The sequence below is a fragment of the Ascidia mentula genome, chromosome 9 (assembly GCF_947561715.1).
Source record: "Ascidia mentula chromosome 9, kaAscMent1.1, whole genome shotgun sequence".
In the NCBI taxonomy this organism is placed as follows: domain Eukaryota; kingdom Metazoa; phylum Chordata; class Ascidiacea; order Phlebobranchia; family Ascidiidae; genus Ascidia; species Ascidia mentula.
This window is the reverse complement of record NC_138574.1, coordinates 5,975,704-6,002,690: the sequence shown is the minus strand read 5'-3', so window position 1 is coordinate 6,002,690 and position 26,987 is coordinate 5,975,704. Positions and strand designations below refer to the sequence as shown.

Here is a 26,987-nt window from a genome sequence, read left to right as displayed (position 1 = left end):
GCGTGAAACTGTTTGGTGTGCAATGTAGTAAACGTAAGAGTGGGAAATTTTGTAACGTGCGAGTGATTGATTTTACAAATTCCACAAATATCGCTTGAACCAAGAAGAAGGAGGGTGTTGTGTATACGAAGTAAGTACAGGTAACTTTAGAATCCTCAAAATTCTATGCTCCGCAAGCAATTATTTTAAAATGATAAAGGAAGTGAAAAATGTTGTCCTTTGGTAAAGTAGCAGATAACCTTGTCGCATGGTGGAATGTGTTTTGTAGTCTAATTTATGTTCAGAATATGTATGGTCATGATCAGACAGTGGCATCGAAGCCAATGCGCAACTCAGTGGTTCTTAACCAAGGATGATCTAAGGGGTGAGGAGAGACAGAATCTTTAGGTGTGGTTATGTAATCTATATCAGATGGATTGGGGGTACGAAAACTGGTTGCTGATTTCGAAAGGGTATATACCGAAAAGAAAGTCACTGGCATGGCCGGATAAAGGTATTGAATCTCACCCCAACTTGTCAGGAAAACCTGACTGAGGGTTAACCTTGCTGCAATACCAGAGAAGCTTATGATTGATAAATAATAGTTAAGATCGCTAGGTAAATGCCTTCGCTGTAACAGCGATCGGCGCGTAAGAGCATGCATTGTTTTTGCTTACTTTCCGAAAGCGGGATTTTCATATGAAAGTGAAATTTTTTACTTCAGGTTCGAGCAAATTCCTAGCATCCGATTCCAGGAATCACTTTCTATTCTCGACCCAACGATTTTCATCCTTTGCATCAGAGGACATTTATGGACAATCGAGGAAACAGCATTCTTTCTTCGGCCTGGTTCCAATTTACGGCACATGTTCGCAGAAAAACTTCGAAACAACTTTCACAACTCGTTTGATTTACGACACAGGGTATTCCCCGATAAGCACAACTGCCTTACTTACGTGGTAAGCATTCAAAATGTTTTTAATAGGCGTAAGGCACTAAACTGAAAACAATCGTTGCAGGTTAATACAAAAGTCACTGATAAAGCTCACCAGTACCCACTGACAATCAAACGATCAACATTATTACCATAGTTGCTACAGGGATTTTGGGAGAAATTCTTTTGCTTGTAGCGATTACAATCACACTGTAGAAAGTAACGTAAAGTGAATAACGGAGTTAATGTTGCATGAAAGATTTTAAACATGTCGCAAAATTTCTTTATGGAGGTCTCAATAATGTATTTAATGGCATTCACGTTAATTTTTAAAGGTATAACGTATTTATTATTGAGATTTCTCATTATTTAAAAAATGCCGTCTCCGAAAACATAAAAAAAAAATATAAAAAAGTGGCTGATCCAGCTTGGCTGCAATGCCTTGGCTGCGAAGCCTGTGAACCTTATGATCAGAATATTAGAGCTGTGATCGCCAAATATAAAGGGCCTGCGCAGTGGGGCGATCCCGCCTTGCTATGCGTAAGCATGGCATTACTTCTGCGTTCTCCGAAAATATTTTTATCCTTATTTCTGGGTAATACATTTATGTTTGACTGGTGTCCTAATTTTCGTGTTGTCCAAGTTCTAATAAAATATACTAATTTGAAAAAATGTCCTTATGTTTGTAACAATCCTTGTTAAGGGATACCTGTACTATTTGACGTTTGTGCACCTCAGTGATGTCAGTGATGTTTTAAGTCGGAGGTTACAAAATATGTCAAAATTTAACAAAAAATTTGCAAGAAAACCTGCTAGGCAGATGGTAACAAGTTATGTTATTTATCAGGGAGGGTTCTTTAAGAGCAAATACGCTGACATGAAACGAAAAGCCGAAAACGATGCGTCGCCGCAAGATGGAGCCATAGAGGCTACCGAATTAGATGAAAGGATATTAGAAGAAAATCCAGTAGGGGCCAGTACCACAAATCTAGTCGATTCTGGTCCTTCACCCTGACCTGTGCGCTTGTTTAATGGAAGTAATGTTGCATTTCTATTTTGTATGTTTCGCATTCTTCTTGAGTTCGCGATACGAATGCACTTGTTGCACACTTGTTAACAAAGAAAAATTGGTAAAGCTGTTCAAGCAATGGTAGTTTGCGAAATCAATAAAAATACTTTTTAGGTTTACACTGAAACTCTCAACTGTGATATTTGCAGAATTTAAATTTTTGATCGAATTTACAGTATATTTGTTAGAGATCCTTTTCGATACGCTTTGAAATATCTCTTATTGATGTACCGTTTAGGATACACTGTTTCAGTTTTGGGAAGTTATTTTTGAAATTGTATTTGCACTGTATACTTGAAAGAGTGTTTACATGAATTTGCAATTAAATATTTGAAGTACTCGTACAAAACAGGGAAATTTATGCAAATTGTTGAATTTTCATCATAAATTTTGTAATAGGGATAAAAATCGGCAGCAGAAGAAAGTATATGGGTGATATGAATATATCATCAATACTCAGTGCAATAGGGGAGACCGGGGATACCTCGGACACGGGAACCCCTAGGACCAGGTTATTTACTTTGTAATTAAATCATGTCTGCTTAAAAAATTATGATCAAAAGAGTCAATTTATCAGTGAAACCAAGTTTTTCAATTTGTATGTGTAAGACTATATATCAGTCACAGTTAATCAAAATGCAGTAATTGTTGGTTGATTGCATATTCAAGTATGTATTCTTGGATAGGCCAATGATGATTTTGTGTAACCTTTAAAAATACGGCCATATGTTAATAATTTCTCTGTCGTCACGTGGTTGGGGATACTTCGGACATCTTGGCAAGAAATCGCGAGAAAACAACACTTTTTGAGTTTTATGAAAAATTATCGGTCATAGAAGAGAATAAACAAAGGCTTGATAAAATGATCGAATTTTGGCAGGAAGAAAAAGCCCCAAAGATAAAAAATCGTTTGTTGAGCCGAAAATCTATGATATCCGTGCTGCCATTAAAAGTATACGAGTTACCCAAAACATGAACGTGTGGAAGGGTCGCAACGTTAAGTGGCCACGTCCCGATTCCTGAAAGCTTGAATGATATTTTATGCGCTAATGCCCCAATACTGATATTGCGCCAAGTTTGATTTCAGTTATTTGTCAAACAAACAAATAAACGTCTGTTAAAACTTGCTGTCCGAGATATCCACAGTCATGTCCGATGTTACCCCGGTACCGACATTTAAGACCTGTTTAAAAAATGGGCTGAATGATCATTTTTAGTGAGCTAAAACAAACGAAAAACCTTTTGTATTTTGAGCAATGCTTTACTAGTTACAACAAAATAAAATTTAAGAATGTAGTTTATAATTTGAAAAAAATATGAGCAATTTTCCAAAAACCGTCCGAGCTATCCCCGGTCTCCCCTACTTGCTGACCATATTAGTCCCAGGTGAAAATTAATTAGCGTTGGCTTGCAATTTTAATATGCATAACAACTACCATTGCCAACATCAAAATACCGTGTAAATTTACAGAAGCAGATTTGATGTGAGTTGTGGTTAAAAGCGGCCTACTGAGTTATGTCATGTGGTGCAAGGGAAGCTTCGACTCACAACTTATGCGCGTGGGAGTGGGAGTGAAAACACACGCATATATGTGGCGACTAACAAAACACAGCCAGGCAGATACTTGTTCACTTGCAGTTAGAAAAGGCATTTAAAAAGTTTTTGTAGCCATGTTAGTGCAAAGTTTTAGCAAGTAGAATTACAAACATCTATCCAAACAATGGTCTTTGTTGAGTCAGCTGGTTAATCACCTACTTGGAACATTTTGTTGATTAAACTTTGATGTCGTTTACGCTACGGCAGTCGAAATTCATTAGAGGTTTAAATTAATTAACTTTTACATCAATTGGATTTTTGAATACGTTGTAGGGTTGCCAACGCTGCAAAATTCTGGTGAAGTGGAACGTTTACAATTGCCTTGAATATAACAACATGTATTTTAAATATTTTAGTTATTCAATGGTCTTTGCTGTGAAAAGGGCTGTAAACTGTATTTGTAAATTAAAGTTGGGTTGTATATGATTTGATATACAGTTGTAAGTGTATATTTGTACGTTTTAAATTTACCCTTTCTTATAATTTATCATAAATCACTTGGTCCGATATACTGGTGTAAAAAACACTAGGTTTCTAAACTTTCTCTCTTATTTTATGTTATCTGTGTTTAGATGGAACGAAACACAGTTATTGTGCATGTAATTTTAGCCGCTTTGTGGCTGTATCGGGTCTCATCCCAGAATGTCGAAACACGAAGTCACAGCTTACTGCTTTCAAACAAACCACCAACCTCGCCTTCTGTTGGATTCGGAACTTCATCCGCAACCATTGTCAAGTAGATATTGGGATGATTAAGATTATAACTTTTAGTATGTTGATGATTATGTGCACTTTAGTGTAGATGGTAGCAGCAAGGTTTATGTTGGAGCACCTTTGGATGGAAACAGAGTTCACAACATTCCGTTTGGTGCTTTGTACGGTTGCCCTTTAGTAAGCGGAATTAATACGACATGCAGCAAAACTGCACGAACAGGTACAAATCCTAGTGCTATTTTGCTGCCAGGCATAGTAATTAATAGGAATTGCTCTTCCGATACTTGTTAAGTTTCGAAAGTGTTTATTGAAACCAACGTTTCGTCCACCATCCGGCGAGACTTCCTTTCGAGCCATTCTTAAGGCATGAGACCAATACCTTGTTAAGTAATTTAAGTTAAGTGGTCAAAAACATAATAACAGATCAACTGTTGTCAGAATATTGAAAACCTGCGTTCCATTTGATGCTTGTTGCCACAAAAAACATGAGCGTGCACTTCATGTTTATTTCACTTTTCAGAAAAGGGCGGCGCTATCGGAATGTCAGTGGATAAATTATCGACCACTGGGGAAGTGACGGTATATATGCCAATTTTATCACTGACAATAATTTGCATTTCTAAGTAAATAAACTTTGCGTCTGAATAATTAGGTATGCGGTTCTCACTTTGTTCAGTCATGTTTATCGGCGCAAGTGCAGATGAGAATGATAGGAATTTGTTACAAGTATTCTACAGTATTTCAGGAGTTGCCTACACCTTGTACATTTGGTAAGCCATTCGCAACTTCAAATTGTTGCGTTCATAAAATCCAGTTGGTGTAAATAAAAAACAAGCAAAGCTATTAGGAAATGGTAACTGTTTTGTTGCAGCATGTCCTGGACAACAGTTTGTGGACCTCATGTTTGTCGTTGATGACTCGCTTAGCGTTGGCAGGGCTAACTTCAACCAAGGGCTCTCGTGGCTACGAACAGTAGTTGGAAATTTTAGGTCAGCGGAACATTCTCACAGTTTAGTTGAAAAAAAAGCGTGTTTTAATGTACCAATTGTTTCAAACATACTTTGAAATGTTAAATATAAAATAAGTAACTTCCAAGCGAATAGCATACCGTTTCAAATATATAACTCAAAAGTTTATTTTTTGATACTCAAAGTTACATAATATTGCCTATTTTAGAACTCAAATAGAAAGCGGCGACTTTAGAGTTGGAATGATTTTATTTTCGAATCGAGTTAAAGTTGAGTTTGACTTGCTTAGATTTGAGAAGGATTATGAAGGATTAACGAGTAAGTCTACAGACCACAAATCGTACAAAAGAGAATTTCAGATTTGTAGAATAGAACGATTGACCAATTTCTTTTAAATCAAAGCAATTACTACTATAGAAAAGAAATCTAACTATTATTTTAAATTGTTCGGAAAATTAGTCATTCTGTTGTTTCGATTCACACACTGACACAGATGTTGTATATATTGAACTGAATAGAGATCTTTTAATAAGGCACAAACTCCGGTTTGACAATCATTTTAAACGAAATGTAACTAGTTTTTGTTGAAAATGTGTTGAAAAGTATAAATTGGTTTTGTAGGGTTTCCCCAAAATCGAAAAACACTGACATTTAAAATATCTTTCGGAGGAAAATATAAACCAAGTTTTTTTCCACGTAGAACAAATCGTTGCTACACCATATTACAATGGATATAAAACCTACACTGGGGATGCTATTGTAACATCGACTGACGAACTGTTAACGAAAGGTAAATGGTTCTCAGCAAAACTAATGATCGTTCTAACGGATGGGAAATCGAATGGCCTAACCATAGTAAAGACTGCCGCAGAGTCTGCAAGGTAAGATCGATCTTTTCTAAACATATTACGCTGGAGCAATTATTGAAAATGAACGCGAATAAATTTTGGGTTTACCTGCCGTTTTGGGTTGACTCATGTTTCTATCTCGCAACTCCATGAGCCGATTCCTTCGTGGGTTCATGCCTCTTCGGGATCTTGTATTTAGTCTCAAAGAAAAGTTGCGGATTCAGCTCGACTGCAATGTCTCAGTTGCGATGGCAGTGAATTTTGAATAAAAAAATGATAGTTCAGATCGCCAAACAAGAAACTTTGCAGTGGAGCGATTTTCCTTTTCAAGCAAAATCACTTCTACATTTGTATTGTATTTCAAAGCAACAAAACGTCGTATTGTTTTAGCCAAAGCAACAAATAGTGGTTTTATTTGTGTAGATCAGCAGGAATTGTCACCATAGGAGTCGGTGTAGGTGGTTTTGATCGATCAGAAATCAACCAAATCGCTGGAGCATCGAACAGAACTCTCACTGCAGAAGATTACAAAAGTTTGGGCAAAATATTGCAAAGCCTTGTGTCTGTTATCAAGGAAACAACCAACGCAGGATTAGACGGTAGTAATTTTACTTGGTCGCAAACTGGAAAATAAAAAAAACGAAAAAGTTTGATGTATGGCGGTTGTCACCATACCTAAACACGCGACCTAAAATCTTCAAATCTACATAACACCACATAACGCTTGTCACGATGGTTAGTCTGACTGCTGACAACAACATTCTGTCAAGAATAAAACTAAATCTTTTTAATTGACCTGTATGTAATTTATTTTTTTACTTTGCTTGTGCTTTCAGGAAAGACTCAAAATTCAACCAATGACGTCAGTCAATGCCAGTTGGGTTTTTCGTCATCAACATCAGTAAGCCCACATTTCAACAAAAATTTTAGTTAAAAATTATTCAAATGTTTGTCAAATGTTTCTACACGTATCATTTCAGACTTCTAACTTGTACATTGGCTCGGTGGGATCTTACGATAGAATTGGGACAATTGTTGGATATAAACAACCTATCAGTAAAACAACATCTCCACAACTTCTCGATTTTACTGGTTTGGAAACTCTCGCCAAACCAGAACTTGTTTCACAAATTAAGGAAACTTATTTGGGTAAAATATCATTTGAAAAAACATGTGCTATACAGGGCAGAATTTCATCCCCGAAATTTGGATCTTCAGGTTATTCTGTCTCCAGTGGAAAATTTTCGGGAGGACATACAGAGTTTGTTGTTAGTGGAGAACCGAGGTACAAATCAAAAGGAAGGGTAAGTTGCTTTGAAATTACACCAAAATCTTTAATATTATTATTGTCCACACAAATCATGTTTATAATTAGGTAACAGTTGTTGAATCAAATCAGCTTACAAACGTACAATCAAACTATTTTTCCATACGTCCAATCGATGCGATGTGGCAACTTGGAGCATATTTCGGTCAATCTGTGTTAGGAATTGATTTAAATAATGACTATCTTGACGATCTGCTTGTGTCGGCTCCTTTATATTCAAATCAAGCTGGATACGATCAAGGACGAGTGTTTGTTTATATGAACAATCCATCAAATCCTGGACCTCAAAATTGGGTAGGTGTAACTTACATTAGACATTGAAACCGATTTTAATTATTTCAATTTCAGAACGCTTTGTTCAATCCAGTCATACTTACTGGCTCCAACGTGATTGGTTCTCGGTTTGGAATGAGCATAGCACGTGTTGGTGACGTCGATCAAAATGGTTATGACGACATAGTAATCGGTGCTCCAATGGAATCAAACACAGCAACAAGCAGTGGAGCGATTTACTTGTATTATTCCAGTTCATCAGGAATAAGCGAACTTCATAAACAGGTAAGTCTAAACACAACAATATCTAAAGTAGGGTTTTCTAAACTTTCATGCTAGCGATCTTTCTCATTTGATGAAAATCTTCTTCAATCCCAAAAGCAGTCGTATGAAAAGAAAGTTTTCATAACGACGGTAAAAGTTGTCGAACTCAGGAACAAAAAATAATACATTATTTTTTTACCTAAGCTTATATTTTTGGCATCGGTATATATACATATATATAGTGACCCAGTAAACATGTTTGAGTGCGGAGAAAAAATGCAGTTAAATATGTATTATGTGGGACATTTTTAATTGTTGGCGACACAAAAAATTCGTTGCCCCAACCCCAGTTTAGGAAGTCCTGGTCTAAAGTACAGTTTGCCTGTAGAATTGTTGCACCCTATGAAATAGTGTTCCTTGAACAGGAAATTTATTTACAGAAAATACTTGGAAAATCTATTGGGCAAAATTTGGCAAGTTTTGGTTATTCATTCACCAAAACACCAATGAAGGGCGTTGACGTTGATAAAAACAACTACCCTGATATATTGGTATCTGCACCCATCAGCGATAAAGTAGTTATCCTTCGTTCTCGACCAGTTGTCGATGTTACAGCAAGTGTGACAATTACTCCACCATCAGTTGATCTTCTCATGTGCTTGCGTTCACTCAAGTGTGCCACGTTACAAGTTTGCATCCAATCAAGGCAGCGTTCCAGTTCCGTTAACTTGTTTCATCGTGCGTATTGCGATTTTGTACCAAAGTGAATTTGAATTGTAACTTGAGTTCAGACCTTTTTGTCCTTTAGAAATGGTGACTTCACTTACATTAGACGATCTAATATCCACGGCAGCAACGAAGCGCATCCAATTGTTTGACAATAGCACCACAGTGATATCTTTGACAAACAACAGACAAGTTGGTAAAACGACCCAATGTTACTCATACGACATCCGTTTGAACGTAACTACATCAATATTTTCTCTAAACATTGCCTGTGACGTAATTCCATTCCATTATTGTTTTAGTCTGCGGCATTCGCACCTACAAGCAGTTTGATGTCTTTGCCTTTGGTCATCAACTACTCGTACGATTTCACAAGTAGTCACAAACAAAGCCTCTATTCAGCGGTGTTGGATCCATTGTCCATGAATAACGTTCAAGCGGAATGGTTGCTTAACGAAGGTTGCTCAGGCAGCAACAAACAGTGTATTCATGATTTGGCGTTATCTGCCCTTTTTTCGTGAGTTTGTCGCTGAATCAACCTTCCCAGTTAACTAAATTAATATTCGTTTCCTGTTTCATTCTTGTATCTTTTTTCTTAGAATACCAGAGTCAGTTACAGATCACGTGATTCGGGCCTCTCCTGGTGTTCTAAACGTGGCTGTTACTCTCAGCAACAAAGGACCTGACCATTCTTTCTTCACCAAGTTGGACGTTATTTCTAACGGGCTACAAGTCAACACAGTATGGAAGCAATTCGGTTTCTCACGATTCATTTTAGTATTGTATGATTTTTCTTACAGATTACCAGTCCGTGTGCGATCAAGTCGAACACTTTGAGTAGCAACGAGAAAACGGTTGTCGTCTTAAACAACCTTGCTTCTGTCCTACATAGCGGAGATAAGGTAAAGATTGCTGATCAGTCCAAAATTTATGTGCGCTTTGATTGTCTGTAAAACCATAGGGCTGAAAAATTATTCACATTAAGTGTATTTTGTATCCTGTAGAAAGTAATATTTTCTGTTTTTAATTTCTACAACCATGACGTTGCCATTGAAAATGGTACGAGTTTGACGAAACAAGTGATGTTTTCAGACAAACTGCGTTCTATTGCAGTGGTTTAATCTTGTTTATTCCTTTTGGGCCCAATAATTCAAAAAATGGTTTGTGGCCAGAGTCTACATGGTCTCGGTGGCTACGTTACCTGGTTTCTCTGATGAGATGTAAAAGCTTTTCAAGCACGGGCCTCTTCATTAAGCGAATATTCATATCGTTGAAATAAGAAAAAAATTATTTATTTTTTTACCGCACCGGGATTTGAACCCCGGATGTGCTGGACACGAATACCGATCAGGTTTTCTTCCTTTTTTTTACTTCTTATTCTGGGACCGTCCATTGAAAACACCTTCGTCGCCCACTACCTGATGGGTAACGACTCACAAATTGTGATCCACTGTTCTGTCGGTTAATCCGAAACTTCACCAAATTTGTACAAATTGGAAGTACAAATGATTCGTTCAATTAGGGCAAAAACAACCCGAACAATAGGACAAAATGTTTAAGTTTTTTATTCTTCCTTACATAGTTTACTCTTAAAGTTTACTCACAGTGCGAAGTATTGTTATCATATTCACTGGAGGACTTGAAGACCACGGCAACAATAAAAGCCCTCTCTATAAAAGCGAACATCTATTCAGGGTAACTTTGTTGATGTTGTTGTGGCTTCACTGCAACAAAACGCATTAAACGCCGCTGCCTCTTTTCAGGCATAACCAATCGACCGATCCAATCAGCGCTAATGATGAATTCAGTTACAAATTACCTCTAAAATACGAAGTCACCCTTATACCTGGAGGGTAAGAAATGGTCATAAAATTTTTTGCTTATTATGTTGGTATCTATTTTGGTCTTTATTTCAGGAATGTTCTGCCAGCTGAAATAATATTTTTCAATCACTCCACATCCCAAGATTTTGCCCATAGTCTCACTGATCCTATATTAGGTGGAAATGAAACAAACGTACTTCATACTTTGACGGTATTTGAAGTGACACGACTGCTTATGTTCGAAAAAAATAATATCTGTTTACCTTGGTACAGATCGAGAATAGGGGCAGCAATCTTCTTTCTTCTGCTCGATTCGACTTCAAATGGCCAGAAAGAACACTTGATGGATTTCCGCTGTTTTACATTTACGATTATAAGTGTTTGGTATTGTTTGAAAATGACATTTTTGTACCCTTACGTAGGTCAAATCAGTAATTTTTAATCATTGTTTTAGCCCGCGCAATACTGTATATGTGACGCCACAAACAAAATCAACAAAGATAAGATTCCATTGTACAATGACGGTATGTTCAACATCTCTTTGAAGTTTCCAACCTCAACACAAGCTGTTCTACCCTCAGAAACAGTTTGTGATGTGAAACTATGTGAACATTAGTTACGCAACCCATAACCCGTGCAATCCGTTCTAGACATGCAGCAATGTCAACTGCGGAATTATAAAATGTCAGATACATAATCTACCAGAATTTAGCAGGATTACTGTATCAGCGCGCTACAAAGTATGGCTTCCTTCACTAACACAGGTATTTCTATTTGGATTTTAAACAGTCTAATGTATGTCTGTATCAACAGCTACGTAGCTGTGGTTACATTGTACCTGAATATAGACGAAAACTGTTCTATTGGATGACGTTGTAATACGTTTGTTTTTCAGCCTGATACAAATACAGCTTTCTCCAGTACGATTCTCTTAGACACGTCGTCTTCCCCTGTATATTCACTAAATGAAATCACCCAACTTCAGGTAAATACTATTAGTTGTGTCAGACCTCGTTAATCCTGGCTACTTTGTTTCATCATAATGTAAGTGTACCGGATTTACGAAATCAAAATACAATGAAGACAATGCAAGGAAAGTTTCACAGAATTACTGAGGTCTGACTATACTTTAAATTTCACTTGTACAATGTTTAGTCGAATTTTTAGCTTTCGTCAATTGTAAAAGCGTTCGTTGCTGGAGGAACCGATAATAATGCTAACAACGGAAACAATATCGGTGCAATTATTGGTGCTATTATTGGCGGGATTGCCCTCCTTGCGTTTATTAGCCTCGTTCTGTGGAAGGTGAGAAAAGATATTTTAAGGAAACATGTATCCTTGTTTGATCCTTTGTGAGTTTTAAATAGACACAATAAACGTATTGTGACATCTACTGACATTTGCAAATATGTCTCGTTCAAATATAGTTACTATTTTACCTTTAAACTCCAGGTGGGATTTTTCGAGAACAAATATCGGAATTTGATCGAGGAGGCCAGAGCGCAGCAAGAAAGCACTGATGCCACTGTTGGGAACAGCGAGCTTGCACACAGGCAAGCTGACCTTGTGGAGTAATAAGCAGCGCAATATTTCTCCTATGCACATCCTGTTGAATTTATTTTAACTTTGAAACTTAGTTGTATCTATTGTAGTTATTTTCTTCTGTGTATTTTTCAAATAAAAGTTAAGTTACCAGGTATTTATTCATGTTTTTATAACTGTAACTTCTTTGAATGAAACACCTCGAAACTGTAAATTAAAAACCCCGTTAAACAAAATCTCCGGGTTATTTTTTTGATAATTTAACAAATAGCCTAAAACTAATCAAACTGATTGAAGGCATGGAAAACTGGAAAATGTTTAGATTTAAAGCATTAAAGAACAACAACAATATGATTAGTTTCATAATTACATTTTTCACATTTCCATGGGAGCCAGTTTTCAGAAATCAACAAGTCAATGAGGATTTTCTGATGCTTCTTTTAACGACAGCAATTGAGTCATGGTACTTTCACTGTTATGTTCAAAAGTTGCGTTCTTTCTCCCATCGACAATGAAACGAACAATGTTTTACTTCAGTTTGAGGAGAAATGATAATGGAAAGCTCTCAATGACGGGAAGTTAGGCTATTATTCTGCAAACAGTTTAGATGACCAAGGCAACTCGTTTTATTTTTTCCAGCGTTTTGGCAATTCCGTTTCGATTTGCACTCGGATAACGATTTAGACAATTCAGGGTTACCCGATATGCGTACGGTTATAAATAAGCGGCAGTAAATCAAAATACAGTTATTGCTGGTAGCATGTAGCCCACAAGGTGTTTTAGGGTTAGCTTATAATTATAAAATATTTTGACCAACTGTGAGTCAAACACAGCAACAAGCAGATTTTCTTAAGCGAACTTCATAAACAGGTAATCATGAGGTAAATTAAACTTTTATGCTTTTCGCTTAAACTTTCTTATCTGCAGAAAATATTAGGGAACTCTTTTGGAAAAAATTTGGCAAGTTTTGCTTATTTATTCTCCAAAACACTAATGAATGGCGTTGACGTTGATAAAAACAACTACCCTGATATATTGGTATCTGTACCCATCAGCGATAAAGCAGTTATCCTTCGTTCTCGACCAGTTGTCGACGTTACAGCAAGTGTGACAATTACTCCACCATCAGTTGATCTTCTCACGTGCTTTCATTCACTTAAGTGTGCCACAGTACGAGTTTGCATCCAATCAACACAACGTTCAGCAGTCAGTCCTGTGTCACATCGTAAGTGGACGAGACATTTTGACGAATGTAGGGTCGGTACGTTGTTGGGTAATGGGGATTTCATTTAGAAATGGTGACAACTCTTACACAGATAAAACTATGTTGAATTTAAATCGGATGCAGTTTTCCGATAACGCGACCACTGCTTCGTTTATTACAAGCAACCGAGTTGTTCAACAAACAAATTAGTGTTTCACGTACGGAATTCGCCTAAACGTACGACGTTAATTTTCTGAAACCAAATAATAACATACGGAAAACGCTGAATTTTTTTGATAGGTGGCGACTTACTCATTAATTATTATAAAAAAAAATTTATTCCAGGTAGACAGATAAATATAGTTTGTAAGTGATATAATGATTGCTCGAATAGGCGATACCTCCACGAATAGTTTGCCGAACCAATATGGAGTCAACATCATAACCGAAGGGTATAATTTAAAGGATAAAATTTTGTAAAAATCTCAAAAAACATGTTTTTATTTTTGTTAACGGGACAGTGTGGCCAGACAAATGCCAACACTGGAAGTAACATAGGCGCAATTATCGGTGCAGTCCTTGGAGGTATCGCCCTTTTAGCCATTATCGGCCTGGTTCTCTGGAAGGTATGAACATGTGTTATTTGTTTTATCGTTTTGTTATTCATGTTTGTTTGTACAGGTCGGATTCTTCCAAAGCAATTACAAAGAAAAGATTCCGGAACAAAAGCACAACAAGACGCCGACGGTCCACCAATTGGTTCCTCCGACCCAGGTGTAACACAGAGCACTGCAGACCTAGTACAAGAATAGAAAAGAGACGTATTATGTCGAAACAACGGCCCTGTCTGCAGCTCAACGTAGAAAACATTATTGACTCTAATGCTTATACCAGACTTGTTTATTCGTCTTTTAACACAAATTATTAAAATGTTTATGCAGATGGAGTCGCACATAAAGTTATTGGAATGTGGTTTTGTTTTTATACCATTTTGATTTGTATTGGTTTACATACCGTACATAAGAATGACATTCCACTTTGATTTCAATAAAAAATGTGGTTTTAATTGATTAAAAAGTAATCCGCTCTTCATTACCTGTGATATTTTTTATTAGCAAGCGTATAACACTGATGTTAATATCCGAAGTGACCCCGGTATCTCGGACAGTAGATTTTACAATCGTTTCAGCATTGTTTATCGAATAACTGAAATCAAAATTAGCCCAATGATACTATATCAGAGCATTGGTGTGTGTTGTAGCGTTTAAGGTTCACGAAATGGTAGTCTTGGTCGTAATGTTTTGATTCTCCAACACCTGTCTTATAATTCCTGACACCACAGATGTATTAAACTTGATGATTAAGAAATGAATTTTAACGAATAAAAAAAATACTGCCCGTCTTACCAACAGTTGGTCAAAAATATCATAAGCTAATCCAAGAATACCTTGTGGACTATACATGCTACCAGCAATAACTGTATTTTGATTTATCGTATCTGATTAATAACCGTACGCACATTGGGTGAACCTGAATTGTTTAAATCGTTATCCGAGTGCAAATCGAAACGGAATTGCCCAAAAGGCTGAAAAAAGTTGCCAAAATGCCCTTGGTTTTCCAAACTGTTTGCAGAATAATAGCCTAACTTCCCGTCATTGAGAGTTTCCATTATCATTTCTCTTCAAACTGAAGTAAAATATTGTTCGTTTTATTGTCGATGGAAGAAAGAACGCAACTTTTCAACATAACAGTGAAAGTACCATGACTCGATTGCTGTCGTTAAAAGAAGTATCAAAAAATCCTCATTGACTTGTTGATTTCAGAAAATTGGCTCCCAAGGAAACGTTAAAAATGTAATTATGAAATTAGATTGTTGTTGTTCTTTAACGCTTTAAATCTAAAGGCCGCATCTCTCAATTAAATCCCAAAAATTGAGTTTTAGAAGTCATTTGTTATTGTGCACCTGGTTACAGTTTCTCTTGTTTGCCAAAAACAATTGCCGGGTCTAATGACTCATGAAGGGGGACTACTATTGCTGAACAGAAAAAAAATTGATTGCAGCTGCATTAAGACAGCACATTGGGGGGTTTTGGAAAGGCTAACTGCTAAATTGTCAGTCCTAGGGGGTGTACAAACAGCCCCGGTGGGGCCCCAAGACAATTACAAGACATCTAATTCTTCATGAATTGTGTAGAGGAGGGTTGGTGACTTCACTTAATCGCAAATGGAGGTAACTTTCTGTGATTCATTTTTTCACAAAACAAACCAACACTTTTTTCTGCTTTTTTGACCAAAATAATGACCAACAGAGGGTCAAAATGCCCCCGGGGGAGCAGTTTAAGTAGTTATTTCGATTATAAATTTGGCCACAATTCCTTGCCAAGGGTCCGCACTGACAGCAAATCACAAATTGAACATACTTTCTGTGATTCATTTTTTCACAAAGCTACATGTGCAACAGCACCCTCTACCAATTTACTGCCTGACTAATAACCCTGAAAAACAAACTAAAACTACCCCAAACACGCTGAAAATCGCCCTGGCAACAGCCTGTTCATCTGCGCTCATTCAACCAAAACACTGGCGCCCATGCATGACCCATTGCATTGTTACACATAATTTTACTCTGTTACATAGGACCGAGTTCGAGAAGGGCATTTCCCACCCGGAAAAGTCTTTTCCATAGAAATACAGAGATGCGGCCTAAACATTTTCCAGTTTTCCATCCCTTCAATCAGTTTGAATACTTTTAGGCTATTTGTTAAATTATCAAAAAATTTACCCGGAGATTGTGTTTAACGGTGTTTTTCAAAAAAGTTACAGTTATAAAAACATGAATAAACACCTGGTAACTTAACTTTTATTTGAAAAATACACAGAAGAAAAATACCTACAAAGATACAACTAAGTTTCAAAGTTAAAATAAATTCAACAGGATGTGCATAGGACAAATATAGCGCTGCTTATTACTCCACAAGGTTAGCTTGGCTGTGTGCAAGCTCGCTGTTACCAACAGTGGCATCAGTGCTTTCTTGCTGCGCTCTGGCCTCCTCGATTAAATCCCGATATTTGTTCTCGAAAAATCCCAACTGGAGTTTAAAGGTAAAATAGCAATTATAGTTTAACGAGACAAAGTTCCAATTGTTAGTGAATGACTAAACACGTTATTGTGTCTACTTAAAACTCACAAAGGATCAAACGAGGATAGCCTACATGTTTCCTTAAAATAATTTTTCTCACCTTCCAAAGAACGAGGCCAATAATCGCAAGGAGGGCAATCCCGCCAATAATAGCACCAATAATTGCACCAATATTGTTTCCGCTGTTAGCATTATTATCGATTCCTCCAGCAACGAACGCTTTTACAAATGATGAAACCTAAAAATTCGACTACACATTGTACAAGTGAAATTTAAAGTATAGTCAGACCTCAGTAACTCAGTGAAACTTTCCTTGCATTGGCTTCATTGTATTTTGATTTCATTAATCCGGTACACTTACATTATGATGAAACAAAGTAGCCAGGATTAACGAGGTCTGACACAACTAATAGTATTTACCTGAAGTTGGGTGATTTCATTTAGTGAATATACAGGGGAAGACGACGTGTCTAAGAGAATCGTACTGGAGAAAGCTGTATTTGTATCAGGCTGAAAAAGAAACATACTATAATGTCATCTAATTGAAAACTTTTCGTCTGTATATTCAGGTACAAGCTATGTTTATAACCACAGCTACGTAGCTGTTGACATACAAACACACTTCATTAGATTGTCTAAATCTAAATAGAAATACCTGTGCCAGTGTAGGAAGCCATACTTTGTATCGCGCTGATACAGTAATCCTGCTAAATTCTGGTAGATTATATATCTGACATTTTATAATTCCGCAGTTGACATTGCTGCATGTCTAGAACGGATTGTAAGGGTTATGGGTTGCGTCACTAATGTTCACATAGTTTCACATCACAAACCGTTTCTGAGGGTAGAACAGCTTGTGTTGAGGTTGGAAACTTCAAAGAGATGTTAAACATACCGTCATTGTACAATGGAATCTTATCTTTGTTGATTTTGTTTGTGACGTCACATATACAGTATTGCGCGGGCTAAAACAATGATTTGAAAATTACTGATTTTACCCACATACGGAAATACAAATGTCGTTTTCAAACAATACCAAACACTTATAATCGTAAATGTAAAACAGCGGAAATCCATCAAGTGTTCTTTCTGGCCATTTGAAGTCGAATCGAGCAGAAGAAAGAAGATTGCTGCCCCTATTCTCGATCTGTACCAAGGTAAACATTTTTTATTTTTTTCGTACATAAGCAGTCATGTCACTTCAAATACCGTCAAAGTATGAAGTACGTTTGTTTCATTTCCACCTAATATGGGATCTGTGAGACTATGGGCAAAATCTTGGGATGTGGAGTGATTGAAAAATATTGTTTCAGCTGGAAGAACATTCCTGAAATAAAGGCCAAAATATGTAACCAACATAATAAGTAAAAACTTTGATGACCGTTTCTTACCCTCCAGGTATAAGGGTGACTTCGTATTTTATGGGTAATTTGTAACTGAATTCATTATTAGCGCTGATTGGATCTGATGAATCGTTATGCCTGAAAAGAGGCAGCGGCGTTTAATGCGTTTTGTTGCAGTAAAGCCACAACAACATCAACAAAGTTACCCTGAATAAATGTTTGCTTTTATAGAGAGGGCTTTTATTGTTGCCGTGGTCTTCAAGTCCTCCAGTGAATATGATAACAATATTTCGCACTGTGAGTAAACTTTAAGAGTAAACTATGTAAGGAAGAATAAAAAACTTAAACATTTTGTCCTATTGTTCGGATTGTTTGATATTGTCCGGAATTGTTTGAAGACGTTTTGTTTTAGCCATGAAGCTGTTAAGAATCATTTGTACTTTCGGTTTTGTACAAATTTGGTGAAGTTACGCGTTAACCGACAGAACAGTGGTTCACAATTTGTGATTCATTACCCATCCGGTAGTGGGCGACGAAGGTGTTTTTAATGGACGGCCAACGAATAAGAAGAAAACCTGATCTGTATTCGTGCCCAGCATATCCTGGGTTCAAATACCGGTGCGGTCAAAAAAAATATTTACAATGTTTTTCTTATTTCAACGATATGAATATTCGCTAAATGAAGAGGCCCGTGCTTGAAAAAGCTCATACACCTCATCAGAGAAATCAGGTAACGTAGCCACTGAGACCATTTAGAATAGGCCCTGGTGAGTGGTCACAAGCCATTTTTTGATTTATTGTGCCGAAAAATAATAAACAAGATCAAACCACCGCAATAGAACGTAGTTTGTCTGAAAACATCACTTGCCACGTGCGTTTATGATGTGATTAACTTGTTATATTCTCCGTGCAAGGCATTGGTTTCGTCAAACTCGTACCATTTTTAATGGTAACGTTATGCGGTTATAGAAATTATAAACAGAATCTTTACCTTATCTCCGCTATTTAGGACAGAAGCAAGGTTGTTTAAGACGACAACCGTTTTCTCGTTGCTACTCAACGTGTTCGACTTGATCGCACACGGACTGGTAATCTGTAAGAAAAATCATACAATACTAAAATGACTCGTGAGAAACCGAATTGTTTCCATACTGTGTTGACTTGTAGCCCGTTAGAAATAACGTCCAACTTGGTGAAGAAAGAATGGTCAGGTCCTTTGTTGCTGAGAGTAACAGCCACGTTTAGAACACCAGGAGAGGCCCGAATCACGTGATCTGTAACTGACTCTGGTATTCTAAGAAAAAAGATACAAGAATGAAACAGGAAACGAATATTAATTTAGTTAACTGGGAAGGTTAATTCAGCGACAAACTCACGAAAAAAGGGCAGATAACGCCAAATCATGAATACACTGTTTGTTGCTGCCTGAGCAACCTTCGTTAAGCAACCATTCGGCTTGAACGTAATTCATGGACAATGGATCCAACACCGCTGAATAGAGGCTTTGTTTGTGACTACTTGTGAAATCGTATGAGTAGTTGATGACCAAAGGCAAAGAAATCAAACTGCTTGTCGGTGCGAATGCCGCAGACTAAAAAATAATGGAATGAAATTGCGTTACAAGCAATGTTTAGAGAAATATTGATGTAGTTACGTTCAATCGGATGTCGTATGAGTAACATTGGGTCGTTTTACCAACTTGTCTGTTGTTTGTCAAAGATGTCACTGTGGTGCTATTGTCAGACAATTGGATGCGCTTCGTTGCTGCCGTGGATATTAGATTGTCTAATGTAAGTGAAGTCACCATTTCTAAAGGACAAAAATGCCCGAACTCAAGTTACACTTCAAATTTACTTTGGTGCAAAATTCCAATACGCACGATGAAACAAGTTAACGGAACTGGAACGCTGCCTTGATTGGATGCAAACTTGTAACGTGGCACACTTGAGTGAACTCAAGCACATGACAAGATCAACTGATGGTGGAGTAATTGTCACACTTGCTGTAACGTCGACAACTGGTCGAGAACGAAGGATAACTACTTTATCGCTGATGGGTACAGATACCAATATATCAGGATAGTTGTTTTTATCAACGTCAACGCCCTTCATTGGTGTTTTGGTGAATGAATAACCAAAACTTGCCAAATTTTGCCCAATAGATTTTCCAAGTATTTTCTGTAAATAAATTTCTTGTTTAAGGAACACTATTTCATAGGGTGCAACAATTCTACAGGCAAACTGTACTTCAGACCAGGACTTCCTAAACTGGGGTTCGCGCGACGAATTTTTTGGGTCGCAAATAACCCAAAATGTCCCACATATTTAACTGCACTTTTTCTACGCACCCAAACATGTTTACTGGGCACTACATATATATGCCGATGCCAAAATTATAGGCCATTAGGTAAAACTTTCTTTCATACGACTGCTGTACTCAAGGGATTGAAGAAGATTTTCATCAAATGAGAAAGATCGCATGAAAGTTTAGAAAACCCTACTTTAGAGATTGTTGTGTTTAGACTTACCTGCTTATGATGTTCGCTTATTCCTGATGAACTGGAATAATACAAGTAAATCGCTCCACTGCTTGTTGCTGTGTTTGATTCCATTGGAGCACCGATTACTATGTCGTCATAACCATTTTGATCGACGTCACCAACACGTGCTATGCTCATTCCAAACCGAGAACCAATCACGTTGGAGCCAGTTAGTATGACCGGGTTGAACAAAGCGTTCTGAAATTGAAATAATTAAAATCGGTTTAAATGTTGAATGTAAGTTACACCTACCCAGTTTTGAGGTCCAGGATTTGATGGATCGTTCATATAAACAAACACTCGTCCTTGATCGTATCCAGCTTGATTTGAATATAAAGGAGCCGACACAAGCAGATCGTCAAGATTGTCATTATTTAAATCGATTCCTAACACAGATTGACCGAAATATGCCCCAAGTTGCCACATCGCATCAATTGGACGTATGGAAAAATAGTTTGATTGTACGTTTGTAAGCTGATTTGATTCAACAACTGTGATCTAATTATAAACATGATTTGTGTGGACAATAATAATATTAAAGATTTTGGTGTAATTTCAAAGCAACTTACCCTTCCTTTTGATTTGTACCTCGGTTCTCCACTAACAACAAACTCTGTATTTCCTCCCGAAAATTTTCCACTGGAGACAGAATAACCTGAAGATCCAAATTTCGGGGATGAAAAAGCACATGTTTTTTCAAATGATATTTTACCCAAATAAGTTTCCTTAATTTGTGAAACAAGTTCTGGTTTGGCGAGAGTTTCCAAACCAGTAAAATTGAGAAGTTGTGGAGATGTTGTTTTACTTATAGGTTGTTTATATCCAACAATTGTCCCAATTCTATCGTAAGATCCCACCGAGCCAATGTACAAGTTAGAAGTCTGAAATGATACGTGTAGAAACATTTGACAAACATTTGAATAATTTTTAACTAAAATTTTTATTGAAATGTGGGCTTACTGATGTTGATGACGAAAAACCCAACTGGCATTGACTGACGTCATTGGTTGAATTTTGAGTCGTTCCTGAAAACACAAGTAAAGTAAAAAAATAAATTACATTTAGGCAAATCAAAAAGATTTAGTTTTACTCTTGACTGAAAGTTATGGTCAGTGCCATCGTTCCAGGCGGTATGAAGATTTTAGGTCGCGTGTTTAGGTATGGTGACAACCGCCATTACAACAAACTTTTTCTTTTTTTCTCATTTCCCAGTTTGTGACCAAGTAAAATTACTACCTTCTAATCCTGCGATGGTTGTTTCATTGATAACAGACACAAGGCTTTGCAATATATTGCCCAAACTTTTGTAATCTACTGCAGTGAGAGTTCTGTTCGATGATCCAGCGATTTGGTTGATTTCTGATCGATCAAAACCACCCACCCCGACTCCAATGGTGACAATTCCTGCCGATCTACACAAGTTAAAACACTATTTGTTATTTGATCTAAAACTATACGACGTTTTGTTGCTTTGAAATACAATACAAATGTAGAAGTGATTTTGCTTGAAAAGGAAAATCGCGCTTCACTGCAAAGGTTCTTACTGGCCAATCTTAGAAATCGTATTTTTTTAAATAAAATTCACTGCCATCACAACTGAGACATTGCAGTGGAGCTGGATCCGCAACTTTTCTTCGATTAGTCGAGACAGATTAAAAACAAGATCCCGAAGAGACTTGAACCCATGAAGGAATTGGCTCATCGAGATAGAAACATGAGTCAACCCAAAACGGCAGGTAAACCCAAAATTTATTCGCGTTCATTTTCAATAATTGCTCCAGCGTAATATGTTTAGAAAAGATCGATCTTACCTTGCAGACTCTGCAGCAGTCTTTACTATTGTCAGGCCATTCGATTTCCCATCCGTTAGAACGATCATTAGTTTTGCTGAGAACCATTTACCTTTCGTTAAAAGTTCGTCAGTTGATGTTACAATAGCATCCCCAGTAATGGTTTTTTCTCCATTGTAATATGGTGTAGCAACGATTTGTTCTACGTGGAAAAAAACTTGGTTTATACTTTTCTCCGAAAGATATTTTAAATATTTTTCGATTTTCGGGAAACCCTACAAAACCAATTTATACTTTTCAACACACATTTTCAACAAAAACTAGTTAAATTTCGTTTAAAGCGATTGTCAAACCGGTATGTACTTTATTGAATTTATCCAGTCAGTTCAATATATACAACATCTGTGTCATTGTGTGAATGGAAACAACGGAATGACTAATTTTTCCGAACAATTTAAAATAATAATTAGCTTTGTTTTCTATAGTAGTATTTGCTTTGATTTAAAAGAAATTGGTCAATCGTTCTATTTTACAAATTTGAAATTCTCTTTTGTACGATTTGTGGTCTGTAGACTTACTCGTTAATCCTTTGTAATCCTTCTCAAATCTAAGCAAGTCAAACTCAACTTTAACTCGATCCGAAAATAAAATCATTCCAACTCTAAAGTCGCCGCTTTCTATTTGGGTTCTAAAATAGGCAATATTATGTATGCTATTCGTTTGCATGTCATTTATTTTATATTTAACATTTCAAAGTATGTTTGAAACAATTGGTACATTAAAACATGCTTTTTTCCAACTAAACTGTGAGAATGTTCCGCTGACCTAAAATTTCCAACTACTGTTCGTAGCCACGAGAGCCCTTGGTTGAAGTTAGCCCTGCCAACGCTAAGCGAGTCATCAACGACAAACATGAGGTCCACAAACTGTTGTCCAGGACATGCTGCAACAAAACAGTTAACATTTCCCAATAGCTTTGCTTGTTTCTTTTACACCAACTGGATTTTATGAACGTAATAATTTGTTTGACTGAGATCAAGTTGCGGATGGCTTACCAAATGTACAAGGAGTAGGCAACTCCTGAAATACTGTAGAATACTTGTAACAAATTCCTATCATTCTCCTCTGCACTTGCGCCGACAAACATGACTGAACAAATTGAGAACCGCATACCTAATTAATCAGATGCAAAGTTTATGTACTTAGAAATGCAGATTATTGTCAGTGATAAAATTGGCATACATACCGTCACTTCCCCAGTGGTCGATAATTCATCCACTGACATTCCGATAGCACCGCCTTTTTCTGAAAAGTGAAATAAACAAGTGCACGATGTTTTTTTTGTGGCAACAAGCACCAAATGGAACGCAGGTTTTCATTATTCTGACAACAGTTGATCTGTTATTATGTTTTTGACCACTTAACTTCAATTACTTAACAAGGTATTGGTTTCATGCCTTAAGAATGGCTCGAAAGGAAGTCTCGACGAAAACGTTGGTTCCAAAAAACACTTTCGAAACTTAACAAGTATCGGAAGAGCAATTCCTATTAATTACTATGCCTGGCAGCAAAATAGCACTAAGGTTTTGTACCTGTTCGTGTAGTGTTGCTACACGTCGTATTAATTCCGCTTACTAAAGGGCAACCGTACAAAGCACCAAACGGAATGTTGTTAACTCTGTTTCCATCCAAAGGTGCTCCAACATAAACCTTGCTGCTACCATCTACACTAAAGTGCACATAATCATCAACATACTAAAAGTTATAATCTTAATCATTCCAATATCTACTTGACAATGGTTGCGGATGAAGTTCCAAATCCAATAGAAGGCGAGGTTGGTGGTTTGTTTGAAAGCAGTAAGCTGTGGCTTCGTGTTTCCACATTCTGGGATGAGACCCGATACAGCCACAAAGCGGCTAAAATTACATGCACAAAAACTGTGTTTCGTTCCATCTAAACACCAATAACATAAAATAAGGAAAAAAAGAATTCCGAAACTAGAAACCCAAAGACTTTTACACCAGTATATGGGGCCAAGTGATAAAGGTTTTATGATGAATATAAAGAAAGGGTAAATTTAAAACGTACAGATATACACCTACAACTGGATATCAAATCATATACAACCAACTTCAATTTACATGTACAGTTTACAGCCCTTTCCACAGTAAAGATCATTGAATAACTAAAATATTTAAAATACATGTTGTTATATTTAAGGCAATTGCAAACGTTCCACTTCACCAGAATTTTGCAGCGTTGGCAACCCCACAACGTATTCAAACATCCAATTGATGTCATAGTAAATTAACTTAAACCTCAAATGAAGTGCTCAAGTTCGACTGTAGCGTAAACGACGTCAATGTTTAATCAACAAAATGTTCCTAGTAGGTAAGTAACCAAGTTAAAGTACACATGACACGGCCATGACAACTTTGCGTAAAACTAAAGGTACATCTACAACAAACATATATCCTAAATTTTTCGGTTCTACGTCAACAAAAAAATGTAGAAAACTGCACGAAAAGTAGCGGCGACCAAAAATCGTAAACCTTTTTCGTTGTGGCGTAATTGACATCACACAAGGCGCTCGCGTCGAAAATATGCATTGTTTACATAGGAGAAGGCGCCTTATATTGCAGATATCGAATATTTTCAAACATGGGGTAATCCACAGATTACGCTACCTCTAAGGTCAGGACAAGATTTTACATTACACAAAAATATGTCACTGTGACGTCACAAACCAAAGGCCCCATTTCCTTGATCATCGGAAAAGCAAGGGTATAGCAGCAACGACACTATGACGTGGATGGTGCGTTTCTTTGCTCAGTGACATTACATGACGTCATTTTGGGTGTGATATCATAATTATAACTTCACCTTTCTGTTGTGATTTTAATTTGATGATTCCAACATTTGTAGTTACATCCATATTGCAAAAAACACATTAGTGGTTAATTGTGGCGAATTAATCATTTACGACGCGAACTCGTAGACAACGCCACTGTCGGATCAAAAGTGATGCTTATGACAGAATAACAGTGTTGTGTTGCATAATCAGCTAATTTGGTCGGTTTTTCTCGGCGGTCTTTGTCAGCCTCAAAATTCAATTATTCTGCTTCTATCTTTTGCTGTGAGTGGACACAACGGCAATGCTAAATTGACGGTTTGTCTCTGTCGTGTTTTCAAAAGTGCATGTTTCACGTTAGCGATCATAAATGCAGTAACAACAAGAACACCCTGTCCCAGTAACTGTTTTATTATTACGCAACTAATTAAGACGTAATAGGTCGAAACAGTGGCCATCTGTCTGCAGCTCAAATTAACATCAAAATCCGTTTGTTGCACTTGTGCACTTGTTGTCCTCTGTTTAATGCAATACTATACTAAACGAGTTTTACATTGTTTTCAATTCCTACGCATAAGGCTTGCCGCCAGCACTCGCACGATAAACCGGCGTCTATGACGTCACTCAACAATAATCTCGCTTTTGCACGATTTCGTTCGCAGCGGTAAAAATACGACTTTCATCAGCTGTATCTCAGAAACCAGTCGTTGTATCAAGCTACTTTTTTTCGCCAAAAATGTTTTAAACTTATGAACATCTCTTAGTTTAATTATTAACATATTTTATTTTTACGTTTCACATGCACTTTAAGCGAATCTTTCAAGGAGGTTACGTCCAGAGCGGCGGAAGTTGAATCTTTAATGGTACCAGCTGTCTCAATAAAGGCCATTGTTTGGAAATAAGCCGTGCACTGCGACGTCATTGTCTGTGGTTTATAGACTTTGATCTGATGAAAATAACGTTAACCTTATATGGAAGTTTTCTGGTTGCTAAATACGTTTTGCATTAAAATGAATTGTTGTCGTATAAACGTAACGTGGCTTTCAAGTTTTAAGTAAGAGGCCGCTTTCGATAACATAATGTACAACAATCTTCTCTAAACAAAATTGTATGATTTTCTCAAACCAATATCGCATAGATGTTTGTAATTCCACTTGCTAAAACTTTGCACTAACATGGCTACAAAAACTTTGAACGCCTTTTTTAACTGCAAGTGAACAAGTATCTGCCTGGCTGTGTTTTGTTAGTCTCCAAATATATCTGTGTGTTTTCACTCCCACGCGCATAAGTTATGAGTCGAAGCTTCCCTTGCACCACATGACATAACTCAGTAGGCCGCTTTTAACCACAACTCACATCAAATCTGCTTCTAAAAGAACGCGTTGGCGTCACAATATGTGTCGAATACGTCACTTGTCCCACTATAGCAACAGCAAGAGCATGCAAAATGTAGTACGGTTTGATGCTGTCGACTAAGGCAATTTTGTCAAACCGAAATATCCGGTGAGTCATGTTGCGATCTTAAAATTTTCCGAGTACGACACGATGATTAACATACATACGGAGGATATGTTTATTTTGTTTTTATTACGTGAAAGCCCTGGCAGATTTTGGCTTTTTAAATTTACATGGCATTTAGATTTTGGAAATGGTCGTTGTTGCGCATATAAATATTGCTTCGTTTTGCAAGCAAATGCTAATTAATTTTCACCCGTGGACTAATATGGTCAGCGAGTATTGCACTGAGTATTGCACGAGACTAGAACCAATTTCCTATTTTACCTTAAAAGGTTTCAGATATAATCATATCACCCATATACTTTCTTCTGCTGCCGACTTTTACCTTAGTTACAAAATTTATAATAAAAATTCAACAATTTGCATAAATTTTCCTGTTTTGTGCGACCACTTTAAATACTTAACTGCAACTGCATATACACACTTTTTCGGCATAACAAGTATACAGCGCAACAGGGCGTCGATTTTTTATTGCGTGTCGAACATCTTGAGAAAAATTGTTGTGCGTGTCGAATAGCAAAAATGTCGTATCTGGTT

At 37.0% G+C, this 26,987-nt stretch overlaps 2 protein-coding genes across 2 annotated transcripts; one reads left to right on the top strand and one right to left on the bottom strand.

The window, feature by feature from the left end:
- The first annotated feature begins 190 nt into the window (after nt 1-190).
- On the top strand, nt 191-12,212 carry LOC145914443 (integrin alpha-2-like). Its single transcript, XM_083002274.1, has 30 exons — nt 191-222; nt 704-938; nt 1,617-1,880; nt 4,152-4,315; nt 4,389-4,513; nt 4,814-4,872; nt 4,946-5,063; nt 5,165-5,282; nt 5,470-5,579; nt 5,962-6,142; nt 6,533-6,708; nt 6,946-7,010; nt 7,090-7,258; nt 7,328-7,413; nt 7,485-7,730; nt 7,785-7,994; nt 8,414-8,711; nt 8,782-8,936; nt 9,002-9,216; nt 9,299-9,440; nt 9,500-9,601; nt 10,306-10,394; nt 10,463-10,552; nt 10,616-10,733; nt 10,796-10,906; nt 10,977-11,108; nt 11,173-11,286; nt 11,418-11,507; nt 11,690-11,827; nt 11,975-12,212. Exons 1-30 carry the CDS (start codon nt 191-193, stop codon nt 12,095-12,097), a joined length of 4,275 nt encoding a protein of 1,424 aa, XP_082858400.1. The 3' UTR covers nt 12,098-12,212.
- A 3,900-nt stretch (nt 12,213-16,112) lies between these two features.
- LOC145914442 (integrin alpha-2-like) lies at nt 16,113-26,444 on the bottom strand. Its single transcript, XM_083002273.1, has 29 exons — nt 26,289-26,444; nt 25,732-25,878; nt 23,871-24,034; nt 23,673-23,809; nt 23,327-23,385; nt 23,136-23,253; nt 22,906-23,023; nt 22,659-22,768; nt 22,102-22,282; nt 21,527-21,702; nt 21,251-21,315; nt 21,003-21,171; nt 20,860-20,945; nt 20,543-20,788; nt 20,279-20,488; nt 19,631-19,928; nt 19,406-19,560; nt 19,128-19,342; nt 18,904-19,045; nt 18,743-18,844; nt 17,958-18,046; nt 17,800-17,889; nt 17,618-17,735; nt 17,445-17,555; nt 17,242-17,373; nt 17,064-17,177; nt 16,829-16,918; nt 16,509-16,646; nt 16,113-16,357 (listed from the first exon to the last, which is right to left on the bottom strand). The coding sequence occupies exons 1-29, from the start codon at nt 26,442-26,444 to the stop codon at nt 16,235-16,237; spliced, it is 4,059 nt and encodes a 1,352-aa protein (XP_082858399.1). The 3' UTR covers nt 16,113-16,234.
- Between the last annotated feature and the right edge of the window lie 543 nt (nt 26,445-26,987).